At 38.2% G+C, this 22,913-nt stretch overlaps 3 protein-coding genes and 1 pseudogene across 4 annotated transcripts; 1 reads left to right on the forward strand and 3 right to left on the reverse strand.

Annotated features, from left to right (window-relative positions):
- Positions 1 to 77: 77 nt before the first annotated feature.
- On the reverse strand, positions 78 to 3,449 carry LOC122035902 (annotated as a pseudogene).
- A 1,161-nt stretch (positions 3,450 to 4,610) lies between these two features.
- Positions 4,611 to 8,465, reverse strand: LOC122035880 (subtilisin-like protease SBT5.3). Its single transcript, XM_042595031.1, has 11 exons — positions 8,403 to 8,465; positions 8,194 to 8,303; positions 8,002 to 8,099; positions 7,720 to 7,890; positions 7,507 to 7,627; positions 6,227 to 6,734; positions 6,050 to 6,147; positions 5,708 to 5,956; positions 5,519 to 5,633; positions 5,232 to 5,445; positions 4,611 to 5,155 (listed from the first exon to the last, which is right to left on the reverse strand). The coding sequence occupies exons 1-11, from the start codon at positions 8,463 to 8,465 to the stop codon at positions 4,611 to 4,613; spliced, it is 2,292 nt and encodes a 763-aa protein (XP_042450965.1).
- Positions 8,466 to 10,951: 2,486 nt separating this feature from the next.
- LOC122035874 (protein transport protein SFT2-like) lies at positions 10,952 to 14,322 on the reverse strand. The gene is made up of 4 exons (XM_042595026.1): positions 13,955 to 14,322; positions 12,535 to 12,802; positions 11,900 to 12,004; positions 10,952 to 11,363 (listed from the first exon to the last, which is right to left on the reverse strand). The coding sequence occupies exons 1-4, from the start codon at positions 14,155 to 14,157 to the stop codon at positions 11,253 to 11,255; spliced, it is 687 nt and encodes a 228-aa protein (XP_042450960.1). The 5' UTR covers positions 14,158 to 14,322; the 3' UTR covers positions 10,952 to 11,252.
- A 188-nt stretch (positions 14,323 to 14,510) lies between these two features.
- LOC122035873 lies at positions 14,511 to 21,877 on the forward strand. Of its 2 annotated transcripts, XR_006127273.1 has the most exons (7): positions 14,511 to 14,678; positions 16,402 to 16,469; positions 16,560 to 18,191; positions 18,288 to 18,360; positions 18,993 to 19,120; positions 19,186 to 19,294; positions 21,638 to 21,877. XR_006127273.1 is itself a non-coding variant. In XM_042595025.1 (3 exons), exons 1-3 carry the CDS (start codon positions 14,585 to 14,587, stop codon positions 17,781 to 17,783), a joined length of 1,386 nt encoding a protein of 461 aa, XP_042450959.1. In that variant the 5' UTR covers positions 14,511 to 14,584; the 3' UTR covers positions 17,784 to 18,628. The 2 variants fall into 2 exon arrangements, 1 of the variants encoding a protein (XP_042450959.1); XM_042595025.1 differs by lacking the exons at positions 18,993 to 19,120; positions 19,186 to 19,294; positions 21,638 to 21,877 and having other exon boundaries at positions 16,560 to 18,628.
- Positions 21,878 to 22,913: the final 1,036 nt, after the last annotated feature.

The raw sequence follows: 22,913 nt of genomic DNA on the forward strand, positions 1-22,913 counted from the left end.
AGCAAAATAAAAGGCTGAACTAGAGTTCAGGATAGATCGTCTTGAGTAAACTTAATTCTAACGAGCAACATTCATCCTGATGGTTCAAGAATAAAACCAAACTCGATAAAGAGTAAGATATCCAATAGAGTGGGAAAACACCTCATCGTCTAAACATCAACCAGTGTCCACTAAATTTCTTCCTCCACATCCAAAATCAAAGAGATCTAATACAACAATAACAAGAATTTTTTTCATTAGCATGGTCTGTTTTTCAATTCCTGTGGCTTCTGATCAAAGAGTTGGCTTTTGATGACAGATGATTCAGCAATCAGGACTAGAACCATAGCCAAGCAGTACTCCGGTAATCAGGACCAGTTGCATTCATTGAACTTGCAGATAACTGATGGAGAACAGATTGGGTCAAGAGGTCAGATGAGGAGCAAATGGTTCTGGTTGGCATGGTTGGAAGTCCATGCTCTGTGACGCGAAACAATTTGAAGAAGCGATTTGATCGGATGCTATCTCACACGCCTTTGCTAGTAAGGAATCAATGTACTTCTGATAAGCATCCATTCGGATCTGCACATGCTTCTGGACCTGATCAAATTGTCAAAAAGGTGTTAATAGAATCAGCTAAGCAATTTGAGCTCAGACAATGTACGTATTGGTCGATGGTATTGCATGTTGAAATGGACTCAATGGACTCAAAATCTCATTATAGTAGACTGAAACCGGCAAACGCCAAGGTGAGGGAAAATGCAAACGGAAACAAAGCGACCGATTCGGTACCTCCACTTGTTCAAACAATCTTCTTTGTACTTCCATCTGTGCTCTCAGGGCCTCCTTGACTTCCTGACCCCTGAAAGAAGGAGAACCATGTCAATATTTAGAACTGCTGATTTATGCGAAATTATCTCGAGCTATATCTGCAGCAAGATTCTTTTTACAAAGACTATATCAGTAACAAGGTTAAATTCGACTTACTCGTTGACATCTGGAGTAGGCACTTTTGGGGACAAAGCACCACTACTTGGATTTTCCAAAAGGAAGGAAGCTGAAATACAAGGTACAATGAATTTGTTGCAGCAAGGTTACTTACCTGATTACCAAGTCATAATGACAGAATAACAATTAATTAATAATGCTACGAAAACGTAGTCTAAGCGAATTCTCATGTGCGATATCGGTGTAACAAATAACTTCAAATAGAGACAAAAATCTCAATTATGAGTTTGGTCTCCCTCACCAGTTACGATGTGTGGTAGCTGACTAGAAGCATGTTCAGGCAAAACACAGCCAATTGCATTCACAGTATATGGAAAGAACTTAAAGACCCAAATGATCTAACTGAGTCACCAATCATCTGAAAGAGCTTTGAGACACTTTCTAAACATTTCGAAGAGAACACATTCCTAGCTAGAAAAGGCTTTCGTAGAAGTCTTTGTGGATTCTATTCTACCTGGAATGAGTCAAGTATATAGATATAAACCAATTGACTTACCGTCTTTTGATTGATCAGTCATCTCTTTGCCCGATTGCTTTCCTAATCTGTATTTCTGGAAGCAATGACAGGGGAAAAACAAAGTATTTTATTGATTTACATCACCAACAAAGAATGAATTTCATGAGATGGTAGAATTTAACATGTTGATACCTGGAGATGACTTTTCAGGTGAAAAAGAGTAAGTCCTTTAACGCCCATTGTCCGCATGAGAGCCTTCGGTGTTGCCTCTGCAATATTTAACGTGTTATCACATTTAGCTGTTAAACTGGTGAACTACATCAATGAATCAATGTGACTGTGATCTTCTAGGAAGATATGTAGAGATGCCAACCACAAAAGATCCATCACAGAATTCAATTCTAGAAAAACATACTTTAAAGGTCAATTGCTTGAAAACATAACAGATAAGTTAATCTAAAACTTCATATTCAAGTAAAATATGACAAAAACAAGGAAACTATTACTCATCCCTTTTGGTAAACAATGACAATAAAGTGTAAAACCAACAACAGTCTGAAACAATGCCATGTTAAAATCACTGAACTGCTGCAACCAAAATATTAGGAGACAGCTTCGAATATGCGAAACAGCATTGTCTGAAAACAGGCAAATCAACATATCCAAACACCATATCAGACTTCATGCCATTAACTAGTGCTAGAGTATATGGCCATAGTTTCTGCATGACATACTAAATCATAGGTGTTTCATTTGAAGCATGTATGCGTATGCATATGTGTAGATTTAGTCCTGATTTGATATAAAAGCAAGCTAAATCTTCAATCCCCTCGACAGAGGCCATGAGTTTGATGTAATGGTGTGTAGCCTTCTTTTCCATCTCTTTTCTCTATATATGCACCTTCCTTCCTACTCTCAATCGTCCATGCAAACAGCTTAAGATGTGAAGCCCTTTCGAAATCTACCCTTGGTATCACCTCGATCGAACATCCATACCTTCTTTGCTTCACATTGACAATATCTTGGTGAAAAACTGGATTTTTTTCCCTCTAAGCATCTTGCTGCCATTGGGGAATAAATTCACCTAGAAACAAGTCCTGCATTACTGCCACTGTAGCTCTCACATCGAACACACTGCTGGTGTTCAGATCACAAGTGCCTCTGATACTCCTTGCTGAGGTGCAGTCGCCTTTCTAGTGGCATTGATAGGTTGAACATGCCTCAAAGAACCAAAGCTCCAACTTAATTGAAGCCAAAAGTATGAAATGGTGTCCTGACTAGGATAACTTCGTACTTCAGAGGCAATCTAGTGGCAAGATGAACTAGAAGATGCAAATTAGATGGGATTTCGAAGTCATGCGATTTCATGTAATCAGGAGACCCCAATTGGATCACAAAGTAAACCTAGAGTCAACCAGCAAGGAGACAAACTCAGATCTGGATACGTTTCGAAGGCGGGAAAAAAGGGATGCAAGCGACGAACCACAGATCTCTTGAATCGACCACAAATCGACGCGTAAATCGGCTCACAAGACGACATTTCTCGGTCTTTACGGCAAAAAGAAGTAAAAAGAGCTTCAAGTGAAGGCAAAAGATACTAACTTTCAGGTCCGCCGAGCTGGGCGACGGCGTCGACGAAGCGGTCGTGGAGCTCGGCCGTCCATCGGAGTCGCGGCTTGGGGTCCGCCGTCAGGGCCAGGGTCGGGACTTGCGCCTCCTCCGGTGGAATCGAAGCTTCCGGTCGGTGGATCAACCCCGAAAACATCCTCCTCTCGAGTGGAAAAAGCGATCCTCGAAAGTCGAAAAGAAAGACGAACAAGATCGCAAGGATTAGAAATCCACAGGGGAGAAAGGCGAAAGGGCGAGGAAGGGAAAGGTAGTAGCTTTTTGTCTCCTAGCTCAAACCATTGCATCAACAAAGCTTCACCTAGACTCCCTCTCTCTCTCTCTCCCCCTCAATTTCTTCTCTCCTTGCTCTGTCCCGGGCGGCGATTATGGCGAGATAAATCACTATTCAAGGACAAATAGTGTTTTAGTGATGTAAACGAACTCAATCGAGTCAAATATGTTGAAAAGTCTAAGATTCAAATTCGATTCGAAATAACTATATTCGAGTTCGAGTTCAATTTCAAGTTGTTGAAAAATCTCAGATTCAAATTCGATTAGAAATAATTATATTCGAGTTGAATTCGAGTTCGAAAAATTTAAAATTTTATGTTCGAATTTAGTTTAAATTAGGGTTCAGGTTCGAATTCAGTTTAAAAGATTTAAATATATTCATGAACTATTCGAATTATTGGTGATGTTCGAAATACTTGAAATTTATTTATTTAATATATATTTAATTTATATTAATAAAATATTAAAATTCATGATCAGTTCTTGAACTATTGAAAAATATAATTGGGGCACGAATTCGATTCGAAAATTTTTTAAACATATTCAAATTCAGTTCAAATTTGATAAATTTAAATACAAATTGAATGTTTTTTTTTGAGCCGGCTTAAAAAATTTATGAACCGGTTCGAAAAATTTATAAGCGGACTCAATTCGTTTACAGCTCTAGTACTTCCGGGACAAATTGAGGGGGCTTCTCTCCTTGCTCAAACCAGGAGCAGATCTCCTGGTCCGCAAATTGCGGACCAGAGGATGGTCCACTATATGTGGACCTTTGATTTGAATAAACCCCACTTATTAAAAGATGAGGTCCATTCAGATCAAAGGTCCAGATCAATGGACCATCCCCTAATCCGTAATTTATGGACCAAGAGATCCCTGCTGGCTCAAACCATCACTGATTACGCTAACAACTTCTGGATCTTTGTTTTATTATATTTCGACTGTATCTATTAAAAAAAATAAATATTCTGACAGTATTTATTACAGTTTTCTTTAGTTTCAAAAATTATAGAAAATTTAATTCTTTTAATTAATAGTTCTTTATTTCCGAAAATGTGAATAGATATTTACTTTTTGTCCGTTATTTTTTAATAATAATTTAAGAAATTTCAAAAAAACAATTTGTCATTAATGTTTTGACATTATTGGCCTTTAGTAATTTAAAAAATAAAAAAATAAAAAATAGAAAACTACTTTTATTGAAACTACTTTCGGCCTAAGATTAAGAAAAGGAGGGAAAAAAATATCCCAATAGAAAAGTCAAAGATCACGAGACGACGTTGACCGTAATGGGACTTCTGACGTAATGCTTCCCGTCGCTCCATGTCAAGCCGCCAAACAAAAACCCTACTCCCACGCTCGCGTTGCTCGATGTCAGCAGAACATGAAACTTCTTTTCCTCCCCGATCCTCTCGAACCGCAGCACGGTCGGCTCCACCGCCACCTGGATCATGAACGGCGCCTTCACCGTCACCCTGTACTTCGCCGGAACTGCCCCGACGTTCTTCAACCTGCGCGTGACGGTGAAGGATTTGGCCAGCTGTGGCACCGCGATCGAGGGGTAGTTCAGGTTCTCCACTCTGATTGGCTTCTTAGGGCACCGGTATCCCCGGCCGACGAGCGCCGCGGTGGCGTTGGGGCCGTAGCCCCGGGTGCAGATAAAGTCCACGTAGTCGGCGAAGGTGAGGTCGTAGACCAGCCCCGGGTCCATGGCGCGGTTTGGCCGGACGTGGCCGGCGCCGTAATGAAAAGGCGTCGCCTTGACGAAGTTGAGGTCCTTCATCGGCGTTCTCTTGTTGTCGCGAGTCCTCGCTGCGTTATGAAAAAAAAAATTAGGGCTTTTGACACAATCAAAATCTGATCGGCCGAGGAAGAGAGTCAGTAGTACCGGTGGTCATGATGGCGGATTTGATGGCGGCGGGGCTCCAATCTGGATGGAGCTTTCTTAGTAAGGCGGCGATTCCGGCGATGTGTGGGCAGGACATGGAAGTACCGGACATCACATTGAACGCTACGCGGCGTTTGTCCGTCGACATGCCGGAAGGGCCGATGGCGTCGGTGAAGGCTGCGAGGATGTTCACGCCGGGCGCCGTGATGTCGGGCTGCGAATTCCAGACCAAAATCAATTTTTGACTAGGGCAACGGAAGCCACTCGACAGATCGATCGAAACGGACCTTGAGGATCTCCAGATTGATGAGGTTCGGGCCCTGCGACGAGAAGCCCGCCATCACAGGGGATGGCTTCACCCTTAATTGGGTGGAAACAGGGGAGATGGAAGCCCTAGGCGACCTGGAGAATGGAACAAAGATCGAATTTTTATATGACGATCAGACGGGAATTGGGGGGATTTGATGGTCGATTACTCGGTGGATTTCATGTAAGCACGGACGACGCGCGAGTGGTTGTAGGAGAGCATGGTGGCGGGGAGCAAGTGGGCGTCGGCGATGGTGCTGCTGCCGGCGTCGGCGGGGTTGGCGAGGACCATGCCAACCCCACCGGCTTTCTCGACGACCAACCCCTTGGTCACACGCGCGTACAAGCTGTCGCGTGTGCAGAGCACGATTTTTCCTCGGACTTTGCTACTGTCGAGCGTTTCCGGCTGGCACATTCCCCTGCAAATTTGGATCAAAACCATCGAACCCTGTTCAAAATCTATAATCTTTGTAGCTCGATTCGGATTGAAGAAGATGAAAGAATCGTCTCACGCTTCTTCCTGTGACGCATTGTGCAGCTTTGCAGCGGCGCCGTCGATCAGCGGGTAAAACGTCGTCGCCGGCAAAGATTTCTGTGAGAGGCTCTCTCCCTGATTTAATTGTGGGAAATTTTGAGATTCATGGAAAGGAGAAAAATTGAAACTTTGTTATGTGTTAGAGTTGATCTACCCTGATTCGCTTGTTGTTGCCTAGCGTGAGGTAGGAGGCGAAGTCGCGGTCGATGGTGCTGGCTCCGACGGTTAAGATCCACGGCGCGACGTTCTCGACGGTGCCCGGGAGGGGGCCGTCGTTGCCGCCGGAAGCGACGACGATGACGCCGCGTTGAGCCGCATGGAGCGCGCCGATGGCTAGGGAGTCGGTGGCGTACTCGGAGGCGGGGCTGCCGACGGAGATGGAGATGACTTGGACGCCGTCGTGGATGGCGTCGTCGAAGGCGGCGAGGATGTTGGCGTCGGAGCAGCCAATCCAGCAGATCTTGTACGCCGCGAGGCGGGCGCGGGGGGCGCCGCCGCGGGCGGTCCCGCGTCCTTGGCCGAAGATGCTGGCTCCGCGGACGAAGGCGCCGCCGGCGGTGGAGAGGGTGTGGGTGCCGTGGCCGTCGATGTCCCGAGGGGAGGGATCGCCGTTCGGCAAGTGTTGGTCGCCCAAATTGTAAGATCGCGCGCCAATCAACTTCCTGAATCAGTTCAATTATAAAGAAAACTCATTAGTGATTTTAAATTAAATTTCTAAATCAATAATAATAATAATAATAATAGTAATAATAATAAGAATATTAGGACAAATTATCCTAAACTCCCTAAGAGGGAACTCAATTTCCCCCTAATACAAATTTTTTTTTGTTCTTCAATTTACTTTTAATTCCCTAATACACATCAATTACCTAATTATCTTTATATTTTTTATAAAAAAACTTAAAATAAAGTATAATTTCTTTAAAATTTAACGCATTTAAATTAGAATTGAATATATTTTTTATCCAATTAAACATGACTCTTTTTCTGTCTAACCAATCGATTGAGAGTTCATACCAATCGATTTAATTTAAGTCAATCGATTAGTCATGTAAAAAAATTCATGTATAATTAAATAGAAAATATATTTGATTTTAGTTAAAAAATACTAAATTTAAATTGAATTGAGTTGAATTACTCCCTAACCAATCAAACAACACTACCTAATTCATAAAAAAAAATATTAAATTATACTAAATTTTAGAAGAATTATATCTAATTTTAGATTTTTTACTTAAAAATAAAGATAATTAAGTATACTGGTGTATATTAAGGAGTTAAAAGAAATTGAAGGAAAGAAAAGTATGTAAAAGTGAGAACATTTTTTTTTTTTTTGATGGAAAAATTGAGTAGGAAGTTGAGTTTAATATTAGAGGTTTGATGTCAATTTATTTTTGATAGTAATAACGCAAAATAAAATCATAAATATCTGACCTGTTACAGTTGAAAGGCCTCAAAGTAGTAGAGTTGGAATTGTTTTGGCAAATCCCTTTCCACTTCTCTGGAATCGGACCCAATCCTTCGTCATTGAAGCTCTTTGACTCGGGCCACGCTCCTTTTGAACCAACAACATTTTTATCCAATTTCGAATTTTTTTAAAAAAATTCTTTATATATATATATATATATAGAAAAAAAAATACACGACCTGTGTCTAGATTGGCAATAATGACGCCTTCCCCATAATGGGCCTTGGCCCATATAGACATGGAATGGGCTTCGCTCGCCTTGTTCAATTCACCGCCCATGAAATCCCAAGACCTCGTCGTGTGTAATTTCCTCACTTTGTTTTTAAACACCGAGAAAACCCGTGGATGCCCTATAAAATAAATTATAAATTATATATGCCAATTTTGGACAGTCTAAAATATTTTTTTGTCCCTTTATACATATATAAATAAATTATCTATAAATAGGAGAAAATATTAACTCGAGATCTTTGAGGCTTCTTCGTCTTCGAGCCTCGCAACAAAGCCATTGATGGTTTTTGTGTACGAGTAGAAAATGGAAGATCGGGCCGCTTCATTACTGAAATAATGATAAAAATAAGAAAAATATTTAAATTAAAATTTTCTTAATTGTATATAAACTCAATAAAACCTGAGATAATCAAGGTATTTACCTTCCTAATATCGATCCGATTAAATCGTAATGCGATAGAGTTGTCCTCTCAAAATCATCTGAAGTAGGGTCAGCCGTATAAGAGTGTCCTCCCAAGTAAACAATATAATCCTAAATTAACCACGAGATATATTGGAAGATATAATACATTTTAAATACGCATCAAATCATTAAAAAAGTTTGTCCACGAGTATTTATTTATTTATTTACCTTCTTTGTTGCAAATGCGAGATTGAAAAGGAATAGAAGAGTGAAGAGAAGAAGGGCCTTCATCTCTTTGGATTTCCTTCTTTAATCCTTCACCTAATTGAGTTAATAAGAAAATTAGGTGTGGTTAAGGGTTTTTGTACTCCTAAATAGAGGACACTTGGAAGAGGTTTAGTGAAGCAAATCCGTAATTAATGGGAGTAATTCAATATCTTGGACCAAGGAATAGGAAACGAGGTGGATCTCCTATATGATCGGATTTTTTTATTTAAAAAAAAAAGATTTTAGATTTACTAATTAAACAAATTAAGTTATGGTTAGTTGTTTAATTAAGGGGCTATCAATTAGTTCAAACAAAAGAGTCCAAATATTGCCATTTGGTTGGATTTTGATTTGTTCATAACAATGTCATCATAATATTTTAAGATATCGCAATGAATTATAGGCCGTTCGGAAAGGAATCGACTCGGTGGACCTGATAGCCGCTCCAAGGAAGAAGATGAGTCGAGTAGAGGTAATTTATGTTGGAAATGGGGATAGTGGGGAACATGACCCATGTTCCCCACTACTCATAATGGAAAAGGTCCATTATGCCCCTGATTAATTTCCCTATATAAAGGGGATACGTCCAAGGATCAGTGTGGATAATCACATCTGAGGCGGTGAGATTTGGTTTGTGGAATTGCGGAGGGCTTTCCGATCTTGTGATCGCTTTTCCGACAGTGAGTTTTCGCCACTGCCGATTGCGGATCTGCGAGAGATCGCTGTAAACTTTTACCACTTTTATTTTATTTGTTTATCATACATTTAGAATATAAATTCTACAATTTATATAGACGAGTGCTCGTAAATTGATCGAGATTATAGATACCTCTATTTACTATAAAACCAAACATACACACTGTACTCATAGTGGAGTATATCAAGCAAAAATAGCTCATCACAAACTCTATAAGGAGTATTTACAATTCAACCAAATCCAACTTCTATTACTTCCATAAGTACTCGAACCTGATTAAGTGGTTCAGCTGCACAGGTCATCATAATTGATCGCTGTAAACTTTTACCACTTTTATTTTATTTGTTTATCATACATTTAGAATATAAATTCTACAATTTATATAGACGAGTGCTCGTAAATTGATCGAGATTATAGATACCTCTATTTACTATAAAACCAAACATACACACTGTACTCATAGTGGAGTATATCAAGCAAAAATAGCTCATCACAAACTCTATAAGGAGTATTTACAATTCAACCAAATCCAACTTCTATTACTTCCATAAGTACTCGAACCTGATTAAGTGGTTCAGCTGCACAGGTCATCATAATTGGTTGTGATCCTATCTAAAAATTACAGAGATGATACACTGAGCACGATGAACTGATGATTGATCGACAGAAGATTTTTCTCTATGAGAAAAAGCTTTTCTTATATTCTGCGCACAAGAAGACGAGCCAACCAGATGTCAGTGTTTAAAAACCAGGGGGAGTCTTTGGCAAAAGCCCTTTGACGCTCAAGTCAGTATCGATCCAAATAGGTGGATGAAGAACAGTAAGAATGTGTGCGTGAGAGTAAAGTTGCAGATGTTCAGAGAACATACCTCCACCATGGAGAAGACTTCCCTCTTTATATTATCACCTCACATAACCTCCATGATCATGAGGTGGTAAAGTGTGTTAAAGTTTGTTAGGTAATTCATTATAATTGTTAGGTAAGAAGTTTTCAGAATAATACTATTCGAGACATAGTTATTATTCTGACAAGTATTAGGATATTGTTTGATGAATATATCTCGAGTGGTCCTTGAGACCGGCCGTCATTATTGAGCTGCTCAATCATATTTTGTATAATTTGCCCTGTTATATTGTATTGTATGTATCTTGACTGACCAATAAAACTGACTGCTTTTATATTTATCTCGGCATTTAAGTCACTCAGTTATGTTCTATATATCCTTGAGACCTTTATTTGGAGAATAATAATATAATACTTTGATCTTGTTATAAATCTATTTGAGAAATAACAGGATGCTTTGTGCGTCCTGGAAGTTCCTCTAGTAAACCTTGCTTTACTGGATGTCTATTTGGGGCAATAGTATGAAGATAAGTACTTCAAATTTGGACGGCCTTTTACCTGACTGGGCTTACATCGAGGGGTTTGCGAGCCTCGAGGAGGCTGATTCATATTCTAACCAAGTATATGACTAGTCGATTAAGAAATGGGCCGAACATATCGGCCACCCTATAAGACTGGCTGCCCAAAACCTGATCAATTATTAAATGACTAGACGGGTTATCTTTTATGTAGAGTACTGGGATTTATACATTCGATCGGCTTAAGGGCCGGTTGGCTACTTTCGCTCGACTTTTAACCCTGCTGATCGAGAGAACTGAGAACCCTAATGTTAGGTGAACGACGAAGTCAAATGGGAGATGTTCTCTTCCATTGACTTTGATCATCATATCACCTTGACCTCCACGTCATCTCCTAGGTCCGCTCGTTATATCCCGTATCAGGTTGAATGAAGCAAAAGACAATCCAAAATTGATCATTGAAATAGCAGCAAGGAGGATTAATCTTGATATGTTTATAATTAAACAATGTTAACTAACACTGACTACACCCACAATTACTGCGGAGAAAGTAAGCAAAAAGGTGTTTCAGAATTTGCACTGTGTGCTACAACTTCAATAATCAAATTGAAAATCGAAAAGCTTCCAATTGTTCACCAGTGGGCTGAGCCAAGAACTCTAGGATCCAGTTTAAAGCTGAAAAGTTTCTGACCAATCACATTCTCCATTGGATGATCTCGAAACTGAATTTGCTGATTATATGTACAATTGCTTTATCTTCCGAAGCATCGGAGTATTGAGGATGTCATCGTTGCTGAAAGGAACCGCAGGCCAGCAGATCCTCCAGGAAAATATGAGATTGCATAGTATGCAAGTGCAAGAACCTGAGGAGACATGGAAAATCAACTATTGAGGATTGTACATTGATCTCCACAGAAAACAGAAAATATTCTCCATGAAGTATAGCAAAATGTCAACTAGCTACAAAGAAAGGAGTTGAATCTAGGGAAAAGAGATCACCAGTCAGGCAAGATACATAATTTGTAAGATAGATCTCCAAAATTGATTAGTGAAGAAACATGTCTATCAAAATGAATTACCAGCACCAAATGAAATTCCCTTCTCTTTATCTAACATTTGAACGATCCATGGCTAAGCAATGTTAGCAACTTAAGTTTTTTTTTTTTTTTTTTTTAACTCCAAAGCTCCCTAAAGAAAATGTAGCTTCATTTCCATTCAATGCACGAGTAAAACTTTTGGATTTGAGGGTTTATCTTTCTTATAAACTTGACATGAACGAACAAGGAACAAAGTATAGGACATAATTTGAACAAGATGGAACAAACACCTTGAATTCAGAACAATGTGCACATTTTTTTTTACACTTGAAGAACATAAGAGAGAATGAAAAGACGATTACCTGTAAGACAGAGAATAGAACCGACAGAATGTAGCTATGAAGCACCATTGACACATAAATGGTGCCAACCATACTGCCAACAAATCCCAAAGTGAAAGGAAGTCTCTGCAAAGAAGCAGCATGTATGTTATGATGCATATAAATCAGTCATTTCATAGTATCTTTGTCATTCTCTAATCTCAAATATCTCTGATCATCATCTCTTCTTCCTTCTTCCTGTTTTACATCATTTTTCTTCTCAGACAAAAATATCACATGTCGTTTAGTTAGATCAATGACAGAATGCAGGGCTCTCAAAACACAAGAAAATGGTTTTGCAAAGGGCCACTTGCAAAAGCCATTTGTATTCCTCTCCATAGAAAATGAGTACACTGGAGTGCATGAGGATCAAGAATCTGGTGATACATTAACATTTCACTCTTATTTGCTCTATATTTCCTAGTAGCTGTGTAAGCTGTAGCATTTCAGTTTATATCATGGCGTAGAAACTTAGCTGAATGTCACATCTTTTGATTATAAGCTAATCTTTTATCTTTTAAATCTTGGAATTATTTTCAGAATGTTAGAAAATTACTCCCATTATTAGAGCAGATAAATACATTTCCAAAATTATGATCCTTTAGATAGTAAAATACCTCCCTTGAAGACATGTGCTTGAGCTGATTCTTGGGGCCTTTAAGAGCAAAGAAAGATCCAACAATAGATGCACACCCCAAAGTAAAACAGATGGCAAACTTCTGAGGCATCAGCACCATGACCGGAAGAAACATGGTGAACGCAATGAAAACTAGAAAGAAGCCACTAGCAAGGAGCAAGCTGAAGTACATCAGAGATTTTCCAGATGGAACGCTGCTGGTAGCAGTCTGGAAGCTTCCGGGTAATTCCCTAACGCCTTTAGTAACACTAAAACATGGTGATTTACAAGATATAAGCAATTAGAGCAAGAAAACAAAAAGGATTTGATTAGAAACAACTTTAAATGCTCCAACCATGGCAATGTTAAGGATAGCACATACTGAGAATATGAAGCAAGGCAGATTTGATAGGGCGATCATGATGTCATCACTCTAGATAATTATGATACAACATACTTAACATGCTTGATCATCTTAGTTTATTCTTCTTGTTCAAACCCTCCAAATATGCAACAATGCAATGAAAATGCCCTCCAGGAATCATTTCAAATAACCTTGCGCGTATAAACATCCGGATAATCACTCTGGTGTCTCCCAACAAGACTTCATAACGTGATGTGTGTTTGAGGATGAAATACCCCAATTCAGATGACGAGCAAACTATTAGTATCTCAGGCTTAAGCATTTTGGCTTTGTGGTTGTCCAATAGGCTAATGGTTTAAGTCGGTCGTGACAATTGGTACTAGAAAGAACCTAATTCTAAGCACAGTAAGGTATTGGAGAGGGTGCATTTGTGATGGTGGTGTAGCCCCTGCTAGACTTAACATGCCATTGATGGGGATCATGTTAGGTTATGAGTTGGAACTTGGGTCCTAACAGGAATCTAAAAAATTAAGAGGAGAGATTATGCCATCTTAAATTAGTCACACATGGTGAATTGTAGCCTAACAAAGAAACTTTATAAGCTTAAACAAGAGAAAGTGAACTACTATTAACAGAGACTTAAAAAAATGGTCAATGGGTGAACCTAACAAATTAATTGGTTAGTTCTCTCATCCAAGTAACTAGTGACATGAATAACAACCTCGACATCAAGGGCGGTCATGATGCCCCTATACAAATCTCTTCATTTGGTAAGGTTCTTTCGTGAAGAAAAAGAACATAGAATTTCCTCTATTTTTTTTATTTTTTATTTTTGCTACTATGGATCCCTTCTTCTTCTTGCTGAAAGCAGGCAGCAAAAAAGTAGGATCTTGGCATTTAAGGAATACACACACAAAGGGAAATGAGAATTCTTCTCTAAATTTCTCACATTCAAAGAGGCAAATCCCGTCGTGATCCTCCCTTTCGGTACCTCAACATAGAATCCCTAAACGAAGAAAACAAACGATACGATCAAAAGAGACGGCAGTGCACTCACACGCTGAAGGTGTCGGTGACCTTGTCGTTGGCGGTCCTGACGGCAGCTTCGATGTCGAAGGAGGAGAGCACGGAGGAGCCGCCGTCCTCCGCGGCCCTGGAGGCGGCGTAGGAGTTCCAGTCGGCGAGGAGCGAGGACGAGGAGGGCGCCGGATCGCGCTCGCTGGGCCCGCCGGAGAACCACGCCTGCGCCGTCTTCTGCATCGTCCACGCCCCCTTCCGAATCCGATCAAACAAAATGGATAAAAATCGGGAGCGGAGCAATCGTCGCCTGCAGATCGGGATTATCGCACCAGAAATCCCAAACCAAACCGAAAAGGGGAATTGCAAAAAGGTACGTTTTTTTCTTCCCTCTGTAACGAATGTAACGGGATGTAGTAATCTTCTTTTATCTCCTTGCTGTTTGACCGAATAACTTGAGTGATTAAAAAAATTTAAGAAAATTAATTCTATTTAATATAATAAATGAGGCGCTGAATTGATTTATGCTTATATTTATTAATCCGAAAATATTCGTATTAATTTTCCTTCAGTACTCTATTTTTCTTCTCACCCGAGAAAGAACCAATACCTAGAGCGAGAACGCCGAACGCGGACGTAAAGGCCGCATCTTTGCGTCTTCTTGGTGGAGATGGAACTCGAAATGCCCGTCTTCATCGACACCAGCCTCGGCACTCGTCTCGCCCTGTCCGCCCCCGGTAGCATCACGGCTCGAGACCTCAAACGTGAGTGATCTTCTCTATTCGGTCCATTTGGTTTGATCTTACATTGTGGTGCCTTTCTTTAGTTTTCTTGAATCAATGTAGATTTGTTACCGTAGTTTGCTTCTCCTGCTTTGCTGCAATGGCTATTCGATCTCTGTAATCTCCCTAATGGTTTCTGAAGAAACTGCTTAATCAGGTTTTATTAGTGTGCTACCTAGAGTAGTGTTGTTAGTATGATACCTAGGATACTTAGCACTTTAGCTACAATACTGCAGGGGTTGATATGCGCAATACCTAGTGTTTCATTCACAACAAGGACTACCCGAGTCTCTAGTCTCATTTGCTCCCCTATCTTTCATCGCTTAGATTTAATGTTGGTTCAGTACAAAAAATAATGTGAAATATGAGAATGCTAAGATGAATATGTAATTCATAGAAAATATAAAAACAAAATCTTTTTTATCCGGGTGCAATTGAAAAATAAGTTAAAATGATATAAGCATGTTTAAAGACATCGATAGGAGTTTAGCTAATTATAATGAATGGTGTATTAGATAGAGCGAGACGAAAGAAAAGTTTAACTAATGTGATGTTTCAATTGTTTTGAACAATATTTTGTGATATGGCTAACCCAAACGGTTAGGTTTGGTATGATATGATAACAATGATGATGTTGTCATGTTGATAGCTGATCTTGTTCGAAAGCTGAGAAGACGGTAAGCTGGGAAAGATGACTCTACTGTTAACCAAATGAAGACTCGTCGTTGTCAAATAGTGACTCCGAAGTGTCCCTGTGTGTCAAAAAAGAGCATTAGCACTCGGATCAGGGAAGAGGTCACCAACGTAGACACTTCGACGCTCAAGTCAGTGATATGATCGAGTAAAATGAATAGTATTTCTAAATGAACAGTGGTTATCCGTGTGTAATCGCGCAGTATCGCTTACCTGCGCCTGTAGGTGGAGACCGCTTTAATAGTGCTATTATTTGTCTGTGCACGAATCTCAAAGTGTTTCCAAAAAAAGACGCACCATAAAGATGTTCTGATATCTTTCCTAAAATGGACGTGTAATCTCTGCATTTGGCAGAGAGGAAGCTTCTGGCATACAGCTTGCATGTAGAATATTCTCTGTCCTCCGTGGCACAAAATGCCAAAAAAGAATATAAAGTCGTTAGATTGAGGGGCCCACAATATACATACATGATAAGCAGACCAAGTTCCTCCTATGACCCGATCAACCATCGCTTGCAAGGGCGGCCGATCGGATTTATAGAGTGTTTTTGGGGACTCATCCATCACTCGGTTTATCTGTTTGGCCAAAGAGCTCAATCAGATTAGGCATCCAATCCATTCGATTGGACCGTAGTTCCGATCGGCTGGACTGCTCAACCGAGCTGGTTAATCGTGTTGTCTTCGAATGGCAAAGAAGCCTTGGCTCTGGCAAGTGATGACTCGTCTTTAACTATTCATCAGTATTCAGTGGATCGACGTCCGACCGGCCCATCGATACGGTCAGACGAACTCTCATGTGTCGATCGACTGTGCTGGCTTCGAGGGTTGACCCCTCCTTGACTTGGACTGTCACGTCAATCGGCCTTCTTGACTTTGACCCGACTCGGAGGCTCCACATCATCTGCCATATCAATGACATTGACGATGGTGATGATTCTCCATGATGTCAATAAAATGTTTACTGTTTTTTGTTATTCATCATGTTTAAGTAATATATTGTGATTACTTTCCAGGTAAACTCAAGTGTGAGCACATTTTGTGTTTTCCAACCTTAGGAGAAATCATTGTCCACTCCCTCATGGTATGCCTTTTTGAAGGTCCTAATTGTGTTATTTTTTTTTTTTCCGTCAAATCTCTGATATGATAGTGTTACCTCGCTTTCTTGTGATAGGTAAAGCAAAAAACGAATTTCTATCATATTCCTGATTCAATGTTTATAAGGGAAGCCTGTTGTGGATCTCGATCTGCTTGGTTTCTTCAAATGAATGCATCCTTATTGACAGACATAACTTTGCAACAAATAGAATCACCTCCCTCTATAAACCACAGAAGACAAAAAATTTCTCATCAGGGTGAAACTGTTTGTCCAAATTCCAAAATAATGTCAGCTTCAAGTAACGATCCCAAAAACATCTCAACTTGTCGCAAAGTTTCTGATCAAGCCTTGTGCACTAAAGTACAAGGATTCTCAACTCTGAATGACAGAAAAAGTCCTAATGTAACTAAGATAGTGAAATTAGGAGAAAACATTCAAGTGAATGCTGTTGCAAAGGAGGCTGTGGACACTTCTAAAACCTGCAAATCTGTAAATTCTGATGTGGATTCTGCAAAGAAGGTGATTCAAAGGGGCGAAACTTGGCTATCAGAACACCCATCAAAAGGTGGGGAAAAGATGAATTCTTCACCAATGAAAGAGGTTCCTAGTGCCAACTGTTCAGAGGAAATCTCTGTTAGTGGTCTTATTTTGAGATATTTCTGTGACAATGACGAAGTGAATGCTTCCAAAATTTGGCAAAAATTGGGGAGACAGACTGTTTCAGATGTTTATGATTCTAATTGTATCAAAGAAACTAGTTTTGCAATGAAACATGGACAGTACTCGGCTGAGGAAAGAGCCTCGAATGAAACCCCAGTTTGTTCTGTCAATAGCAGTAAATCAGAAACAAAATTTTCTTCTTCTCGGGGCTGTAAAACTGCAATAATTGTCAAGCATGATCCAACTTTTGACGACGATGAGATCTCACATGGTGTTATTTCAAATGTAAAGAAAACCAATCGGTGCTGCATTCGCCAAGCAGAAAATAGTTTGTCAGGAGCAAACAAACATCAAAGGCTGAGTAGACGACGAGTCAATAGAAAACTTGCTCCTTTGACACCTCAGTCTATATCAAAGATTTGTCGATCACCATTCAACAAGCATAGTATAACTTTTAACTGCAACAGATACGAAGTCGGGAAGCACCTTGTCCTAGCAGCAAAGAGGATATCTCCCTCTGTTGGCGCACAAATTTCACCAATGTTTCACTCCATCTCTAGGTGTGGAAATGTTTGTGCACTCAATTCAAGTCTGATTCCGAAAAGATGTGTGTTTGAGATAAGTGATTCTGATCATTGACAATCCGAGTTAATGTGGGAAATGATCCACAGCAGGCTTTCTTGTGACAATGGTTCTTTCTTATACTGGATTGTGGCTCCAAGACTGCAATGAACCAGCCAAACAATATGAAATCGGATTGAGAAATTCAATCGCGACCATTGTGCTAGTATTGTATCTTCTCTAGTTGCATCTTTGGTACATGATGTCTAGCCTAAAAATCATACACACGAAGAAGTATAAGATCATCGTTAGAACCATCCTACTAGCCTCTTCTTGTAGGCTATAGTTTAAAAGGGAACCCACCTCACCTCATCCATTGTAGTTTTGATCCCAGGGACAGACTCCCTTACAAGTTTTGCAAACTTTTCTTCGACAAGTTTATGTAATATATACTTCAAGATGAGATCTGCTTCTCTTCTGCCTTGTGTAAGCCCCAAAATTACATTTGGAGCTTCAGTACTTTGATATTGCTCAGAGAACTACTGGAGTTTATGGTGTTCATCTTTGCCAATGATATTGCAGTGAAACTGATAAATGGGCTACACATTGCTTATATCTTGATTCAAATCATATCTCTGCTGATACATCACAAAAGGTTATTGTTTCAACACTTATTACGTATTCAATTGCTTAGTTCAATTTCCAATTCCATTGTCCATTGATTTATTTTTCAAGTGCCCATTTTAAATTTCGCACAAGCCAAAAAGGTGAATATTATTTTTTAAAATATGAATTTTAAGGACCAAATTAGAATTAAATATTTTAGTTTTTGTTTAAATGCCTATATTCAAAATTAGCAATGAGCTAAATTTATTGTCTAAAAACTCAATTGTGTAGCATTTTACTTTGTTAGAGATTAAGTTTAAGTTTAAATAATTTTACTTTATATAAATTTGTTAATTATTTATTTTGGGTGTTTCAGATTTTAACAATTGTTAAATTTATTTTTATCAAATTAATTATATGTTAGCAAAATATATTTTAAATGTATATAAATTAATATTTTGGCATTATTTATGTTACATATTGAATATCAATGATAAATAAAAATTTTGATCGATGATTATTATGAATCAATATATGCATTATGTACGTTTATTGAATGATTTAAATATATTCTAAATAATTATATTTGATATTTATTATTATTATTAATATTGTTATTATTTAAAATAAAGCTTGTAAATAATTAATCCATAAATATAATATTTATATGCAAATAATCAGAAACTTTCAAAATCCTCAAATGTTCTTACTCTCCCACGCGGCGACCTAAACTGCTCCATCGAATGCGATCGGCAAGGCGATTTCATGGCGGATTGTTTCTATGCTCGATCTTTCAACTGGAAGAATAGGTATTTACCCTTCCTTTGCCCTATATATTATCCAATCGACCGATCTAACAGCATTCGTCTTCCAGTGATGCATTGCGAAACGGTTCTCGCCTCCCGCAAGAATCCCTATGAAACGTTCGTTGAACCCTCCCGAGATGAGGTGCTCGTCAAATGCGGTCGTGAAGCCACGATAGGGTAATTTGTTTGATTTCCTATTTAATTTAAGTTTATTTTTGATATTATATTAGTTCTTGTTCCCTGGATGAAAGGTTTAGTTCGAATAAACCATTTCAACCAAATGAAGTTTCACACTGCTTGTAAAATAGAACAAAAATGCATAGAGATCGTAGCCCTGATTTCATGGATAGTGTTGAGATAGAGAATTCCATAGTGCTTTGTAATGGCCATACCTTAGAAAGGCTCATGGCTGACAATCCAATTCTTTAGTGAATAATAGTGTTTATTTTACCGACCATCAAAGTCACAGTTTGTTTTAATGCTTCACCTGGAATAAACTATTTAGCTTAAGTTCCAACCCTACATTATTTGTGAAATATGTGTTTTTTTTTAATACTTGTCTTCAATGGATGTACTTCCTTTTATTGTAGTTTGATAAAATGTAACTGCTTAATTTTATTTTTGACTTCTTACTTTGTCTTTTGCTTTTAGATTAATATATGTAGGTTTCCCTGGTACTAATCCCCATCATTATCGCTTATCGATTGCACGGTTTCTCAAAACAGGATAATAATCATTATTTCTTTGGAAATTTAAATAAGGAGTGAAAAGACAAAACTCCGCTTGAATTTATTCATGCATCATCATCACTCTTGATGCTTTATGCAAAAGGAATCAAACTGAGGACTAGTAAAATGTGCGTGGAATAAGAAAGTATGAGTGGAATAAAAAAGTAAGAGGCATATGCTTGCATTGCAAGAATAATTAATAGTTGGATTTGTATTATCTTTCATTGGTTTAATTTACATGATTTCCTTTTGTCTTTATCTAGAGAAATGAGAACTGATAATGAAGTTTGAACTAAAACAAATGTATGCATTCTGGTCAATGGGGAAGTGTGGTTCCCTTACCGGTTTCCACTAGACATGTCTCTAATTGCACTCCTAAAAAATATCCAGAAGGTCCTTGATAGAATATATTAGATACATTATCCTATCATGGGATCTTAGCCACTAGCTTATTATTATTCTCAAGATTAGAGACTTCCAACAGTCAGTTGGCTTCTTCCCATCTGTTAGAACTTCCGCTCCTTAAATTCTCCAAGAAGTCCCCATTAAGAACTTGTTTGATATAATTTATTAGATATATTATCTTGCCATGTGATCTTAGCCACTTGCTAATTTTATAGTTTAGAGTCTTCCAAGTTCCGACGCTATCAGGCAACTCCGCTATATCTCTCTGCACCTTTCCATCTTCTGAGAACTTATTCTTTACGTCACATTCAAAAGCGTTCAATAGAAATTCCATAATTATGTCAGACAATTATTCATAGTGATTACCAAGGGAAGTGTCTTTCATATGGAGATGAATGTAAGGTTTGTTATCTTTACGTTGTAACTTGTATAAATGTCCTTATCATGCTTTGCCACTGAGCATGTGCATTCAATCTATATAATCATGTAAATGCATGGTGATGGTCCTCTACCATGTGAATTTAAGCTGTGAATTGGAAGAAAATACTAGGGACCAACCTAATGCATGCTCATATGGTCTGGGATCAATGGACAACAGCCTTTGACAGTCAATAATTGGCATTCTCTAGGATGGTCATATATGTAGACTCTATGTAGACTCTGAAGATTGGAGTACTTTTTCATGCTTAAATATGACATTTTTCTACTACAGAAAAAAATATATCTTGATTAGCAAGTTCTGCCAAGATTGTGATTGGCATGCTCAATCCATGGCAAATCACACTTCATTGATAAATTAAAATTTTGCAAGTATTTAAACACAACAGTGCATCATGTGATGTTACCCACCAGGCAAATGACATTGCGAATAGTTTGTCTACCTCATTCTTTGGATTGTCAATGAGATATGACTTATTCCAATTGGCTAGAACACTTTTAATCCTGGTTTTGGTGATCCATAATCAACTTTTTCAGTACTGAATCACAAGCAGATATCTTTGTTTAAAGCCAAAAATGATGATGTTAATGCAAACATTCCAACTGTCACCACCCTTAATATACCAAACATGAATAGATTAATCAAAAGAGCTAGATTCGTGTACCAATGACTCTTGGAGATTTGGAAAATCAATGAACATCCGACTCTTATTCACAATTGGGTACCGCATGTCAAGTGACAATTGATAATATCCTTTAACTAATCGTGAGTGATTATATCTCAACAAGTTGGTTCCATTAGTTTAAGTTAATTCTAGCATTTTTTGTAATCGTGGTTGCACGGTCACCATGTCATTTTCATTGTACTTCTTATGTTCTTTTGAGTTTCTTGCCGTATGCTTATTTATTTATTTATTTATTTTTTGTGTGTGTGTGCGTATGAGTACAGCAACTATCCCTGCTTCGTGATGAATCTTCTTGGCAACACCTGCATCTGTAAGACTCTCTCCTTGTGTTAGTTAACAAGTTTAATAGTTGTCACTGTGTTAATTGATATATTCTTATAGCATTAGAATTTGATATCCCATAGTCAATAAATGGTTTAAAGTTAAAGTTTAGTAAATTGATAATATACATCTATTTATTCAATGGTCCAACTTTATTTATGCCAAGTTTAATCTCTTCCTTCCACCTTGCTTCTCATTTTATCTCGATTCCAATTGACCCCTTGTGTGTCATAATAATCAGTCATTTTATTACACAAAACAATAATTGATTTGTACCCATGACCATGTACATATAAAATTTCTTAGCAAAACGGATGAATTAATATCAGAAAGCTTAGATAATTTTTATAGTTTTCTGAATCCTATATGATATCTAATTATGGGATGGAGTTTATATATATTTATATATTAATAATTTTGGTTGATATATGGGCATGCAATATGGTGTAATGTTATATAGGATTAAATATTTAAATTCAGGGCTTGTATAGTTGAATGGATGGATGGATATGTAGCTGAATATTGTTCTAACTTATTTTTCTTCTTGTTTACTTAGATAGACAGTAGATGAACAAGATAACCTATTCATCCATCCTTTATTCACGGAGTTAGAGTGATAAATTAATGAACAATTAGTCCAGATTGAATAAAGACAACAATATTCTCCTCTGTTATCTCTCGTTCCATCTAGGCAACTTTCAAATCCTTCTAACTTTCTTCCTATTCTATTATGAGAAGATCAAAAGTATCAATTTAACCATAGCTAATCTCTTCATTCAACTATATATTATATCGCTTTTATCATACATGTCTGTTTAATCGATTTTGATTAGAGGAGAGATAGAAAACATAAGGAAAACCCAAATAAGTGTGAGAAAGGCATGGAGATTGAGAGAGACAGAGAGCTTGCAGAGGCGTGTATGATAGCGAGAAGTTGAGAAAATGAAAGATTAGATTGAGGTTATAAAATTGAATCAAATAATAAAGTAACATATAAAAAAATTTAATATCCTCCACCCTTCCCTCGGTCTGCTCAAATGAGACAAATCTGATGGACCGAGGAGTAAATTATTTTTTAGTTTATCCTTTCAGACGAATAGACCTTTAATATTTTAAAAATGAAACTGGAATTAATCCGGTCCATCTGAGATGGTAATTTTTTCAGTTGAACTGTTTTAGAACAGACCAAAACATAAAGCAGTGGTCTCTAGTGAATCT

The sequence above is a fragment of the Zingiber officinale genome, unplaced genomic scaffold (genome assembly GCF_018446385.1).
Source record: "Zingiber officinale cultivar Zhangliang unplaced genomic scaffold, Zo_v1.1 ctg125, whole genome shotgun sequence".
Classification (NCBI taxonomy): domain Eukaryota; kingdom Viridiplantae; phylum Streptophyta; class Magnoliopsida; order Zingiberales; family Zingiberaceae; genus Zingiber; species Zingiber officinale.

Excerpts from the sequence above, each read along its gene's own strand:
- LOC122035873 (XM_042595025.1), top strand. The coding sequence starts at position 14,585 with ATGGAACTCGAAATGCCCGTCTTCATCGACACCAGCCTCGGCACTCGT. Across the intron at positions 14,679-16,401 it reads CACGGCTCGAGACCTCAAAC|GTAAACTCAAGTGTGAGCAC; the intron begins GTGAGTGATCTT and ends ATTACTTTCCAG. Across the intron at positions 16,470-16,559 it reads TCATTGTCCACTCCCTCATG|GTAAAGCAAAAAACGAATTT; the intron begins GTATGCCTTTTT and ends TTCTTGTGATAG.
- LOC122035880 (XM_042595031.1), bottom strand. The coding sequence starts at position 8,465 with ATGAAGGCCCTTCTTCTCTTCACTCTTCTATTCCTTTTCAATCTCGCA. Across the intron at positions 7,891-8,001 it reads AGAAGCCTCAAAGATCTCGA|GGCATCCACGGGTTTTCTCG; the intron begins GTTAATATTTTC and ends TTTATTTTATAG. Across the intron at positions 5,156-5,231 it reads ATCCGCCATCATGACCACCG|CGAGGACTCGCGACAACAAG; the intron begins GTACTACTGACT and ends TTCATAACGCAG.
- LOC122035874 (XM_042595026.1), bottom strand. The coding sequence starts at position 14,157 with ATGCAGAAGACGGCGCAGGCGTGGTTCTCCGGCGGGCCCAGCGAGCGC. Across the intron at positions 12,803-13,954 it reads GTCACCGACACCTTCAGCGT|TGTTACTAAAGGCGTTAGGG; the intron begins GTGAGTGCACTG and ends ACCATGTTTTAG. Across the intron at positions 12,005-12,534 it reads AGCACATGTCTTCAAGGGAG|AGACTTCCTTTCACTTTGGG; the intron begins GTATTTTACTAT and ends GCTTCTTTGCAG.